This window comes from Salminus brasiliensis, chromosome 11, assembly GCF_030463535.1.
Source record: "Salminus brasiliensis chromosome 11, fSalBra1.hap2, whole genome shotgun sequence".
NCBI lineage: Eukaryota > Metazoa > Chordata > Actinopteri > Characiformes > Bryconidae > Salminus > Salminus brasiliensis.
The window spans coordinates 37,193,549-37,196,584 of NC_132888.1; the positions used below are offsets into that span (position 1 = coordinate 37,193,549).

The 3,036-nt window shown below is 52.5% G+C and overlaps 1 protein-coding gene across 1 annotated transcript in view; it reads right to left on the minus strand.

The window, feature by feature from the left end:
- Positions 1 to 2,974, minus strand: part of sidt2 (SID1 transmembrane family, member 2) — a 12,334-nt gene extending 9,360 nt beyond the window's left edge. Inside the window, exons 1-6 of the mRNA XM_072690807.1 lie at positions 2,800 to 2,974; positions 2,417 to 2,494; positions 1,390 to 1,508; positions 339 to 412; positions 174 to 240; positions 1 to 69 (exon numbers count right to left, since the gene is read on the minus strand). The exon at positions 1 to 69 is cut by the window's left edge and continues 5 nt beyond it. Of these exons, the coding sequence (XP_072546908.1) occupies positions 1 to 69; positions 174 to 240; positions 339 to 412; positions 1,390 to 1,508; positions 2,417 to 2,477 (390 nt within the window). The 5' untranslated portion in view covers positions 2,478 to 2,494; positions 2,800 to 2,974. The remainder of the gene's footprint in view (positions 70 to 173; positions 241 to 338; positions 413 to 1,389; positions 1,509 to 2,416; positions 2,495 to 2,799) is intronic.
- Positions 2,975 to 3,036: the final 62 nt, after the last annotated feature.

The window sequence follows — 3,036 nt, forward strand, 5'->3', positions numbered from 1 at the left end:
AGCCCCCAGAGGATGGGCGCACAGGAAGTTGTAGTAGCAGATGTCTTGGTTTCCCGTCACATTGACGACCTATAAAGAAACACACAAGGGAGCCTGAGCATCACTGGTTCTCCCATCAGGGTGATGAGCAGGGAGGGGGGGTGGAGAGTCTCTGGGACATTCACGGCACTGACCGTCTGATAGGTGATGACCAGCTGGATCACAGGCAGGGCGTAGAACACAGCAATGGTGGCAATGTTCCTAGAGGGAGAGAAGGAGACAGCCCCACGTTACACCAGCACCCGCAGTAAACGCGCCCAAGCGGGACGTGCCCGGAGCGGCTCTGCGGGTTTCCTCACCAGAAGTAGATCTGATACTTCTTGTTCAGGACGCGCTTGTCTTTACGGGAGAGGTCAGACACACACAGGTACTTCTGCAGGGACGACACGGTCAGAGACAGGTTAACGAACACACAAGCACAAGGTGTCCAAAGGTTTGTGGACACACCTTCTAATGAGCGAACCTGGTTGCTTCGAGGTGCACCTACTACCCCCAGAGCCTTCGGGAGGAGCGTCAGTACCTGACCTTACTGAATCTCTCTTGCTCTCCGGGCTGAATGCAATCAAATCATCCTCCTCACAGCATGTAATGTCCCAGCGTCTAATGGAAAGCTTTTCCTGAAGAGCGGTGGCTGTTAAGAAGCAGTGGGTGGCTGCAGTGGGGTTGCTAAGTGGTTGCTATGGTGGTGCATGTGGGGTGGGGGGGTCTATGGTACCCCATGTGGTTGTTAAGTAGCTGCTATAGTATCCCAGGTGGTTACTAAATTATCGCTAAGTGGTTGCTATGGTGGTGCAAGGGGGGTTTCTATGATATCCTATGTGGTTGCTAAGTAGCTGCTATAGTATCCTAGGTGGTTACTAAAGTATCATAAAGTGGTTGCTATGGTGGTGCATGGGGGGTTTCTATGATATCCTATGTGGTTGCTAAGTAGCTGCTATAGTATCCTAGGTGGTTACTAAAGTATCATAAAGTGGTTGCTATGGTGGTGCATGGGGGGTTTCTATGATATCCTATGTGGTTGCTAAGTAGCTGCTATGGTATCCTAGGTGGTGGCTAAGGTGTCGCTATATGCCTCCATACGGCAGCTCGTACATCCTGACCCAGAGAAGTGTCTCGGTCACGCGGCTCCGGTGAAGAGGACGTTCCAGGTGCCTGCGCCGCGCTTAGCTCGGTTAGCTCTTAGGCTAACGTCTTACCTGACGGCCTCGCAAGCACCCGGCGTGTCCTGAGCTTCGCCGGAGCTTCAGAACAGAGTGTCCCTGCAGAAACGGTAAGAGCGGCAGGCGTGGACGTCCACATGCCGGGGACAGTGAACGGGGGACGGTGTGTCTAAGGTCGTTAAACACAGACCTTGGTGCGGACGATGTTTTTGTCGGAGTCGATATCGGCCAGCGTGTCGTAATCGTCTTCGTCCACTGACGAACTCACAGACTCCTGCCGGCAGCGGCCCACCGTGTCCAGGGAGCGCTCTGAAAGAGAGAGAGAGAGAGCGCGAGGGCGAGTGAGAGGAGGTAGGACACACAGGCTTGTTCCACCACGGCGATCGTTCTCCGAGCTGATCTGCTTTCGGAGGAGGAGCTCATGCTTTTTTTTTTTTTTTTTTTCTTAATTAAGGTCCGAATCAGCGAGTTCTGATTTCTGATTCCTGATTTGATCCGAATCTCAGACTAAGCTCAAGTGAATCTGAACTGGACGATCGACTGATGCCCCATCCCGGATTGGCTGGGAGGCGGGGGAGGCTGTATGATTGGCGGTGTCGATTCTTGCAGTGCGAGATTGAGAGCGGGCGACTGATCGAGCGGGCGTGTCACCGAAGCGGATGGCTACGTGGTGTGAGCTGATTGGCCGGCGCTTGAAAGGCTCCTGCCCTGAGGGACAAAAATAAACCAATCAGAGCACATCAGGGGCAGCCGGTGAGGGGGCGGGACTGCAGAAAACACACAACTGGAGTTATTAGTGCATTGTGGGTATTGTGTGAGTATCTGGTTGGAGACGCTACATTCATACAGTACATACAGCTGTTGGGCATGGAGGCTTACAGGTGCCGTATGGCTCCCTGCGGCACTTTCCGCTGCCTGGGCCTGTAGATCCTGCTGGAGTGATGATCTAAGGATCTGCATGCGGCAGTCGCCATGACAACCGTCTCCCTTCTGCTGGGACACCGGCTTTCGGGAACCTACGAGTGTGCAGGGTCCACGGGACGCCATACGGAGCCTGTTTGCCTCCTCGCCCGACCTCCTTCCTTTCCTTTCGTCAGTGAGTGTATGTGGCTTACTGAGCTGCACAGCGACGTTCTGAGAGTGTGTGTGTCTGTGTGTGTGTGTGTGTGTGTGTGTGTGTGTGTGTGTGTGTGTGTGTTTAAGAAAGTGTCAAATACCCATATAGCCGTAGTTTCCTTCAGCTGACACCAAACTGTCCGTAACAGCTTCAGAACTCATTGTGCTGCCGTTATCAGCTGAGGAGAGAGAGAGAGAGAGAGAGAGAGAGAGAGAGAGAGAGAGAGACACAGAGAGAGAGAGAGAGAGAGAGAGAGAGAGAGAGAGACACAGAGAGAGAGAGAGAGAGAGAGAGAGAGAGAGAGAGAGAGAGAGGTTATATGGTACATGGTATATTTTGATCCATCTGATTTATGAACCTATGAATGATAAGCGACTCTATGGTGGCTGAGGAAATAGCGGTGCGGGTGGTGGAGTGACGGGTGGTGGAGTGATGGGTGGTGGAGTGACGGGTGGTGGAGTGACGGGCGGCTCTAAAACTTACCAAAAGATCCATATTCATATGGAGAGGCGGGCGTCAGACCTTTTCCTGCAAGGCAACACACAGTTTATTACACGCGCACACACACACACACACACACACACACACACACACACAGTGTTTCACAGAGGAGCTACAAAGCTAATGTAGCTAACATGTCTAAAATCTAACAAACACTGTATGAAGAGTTGGGCACATGCTCTCTGAAAGTCTCCGAACTACGGCTCTAAAAGTGAGCCA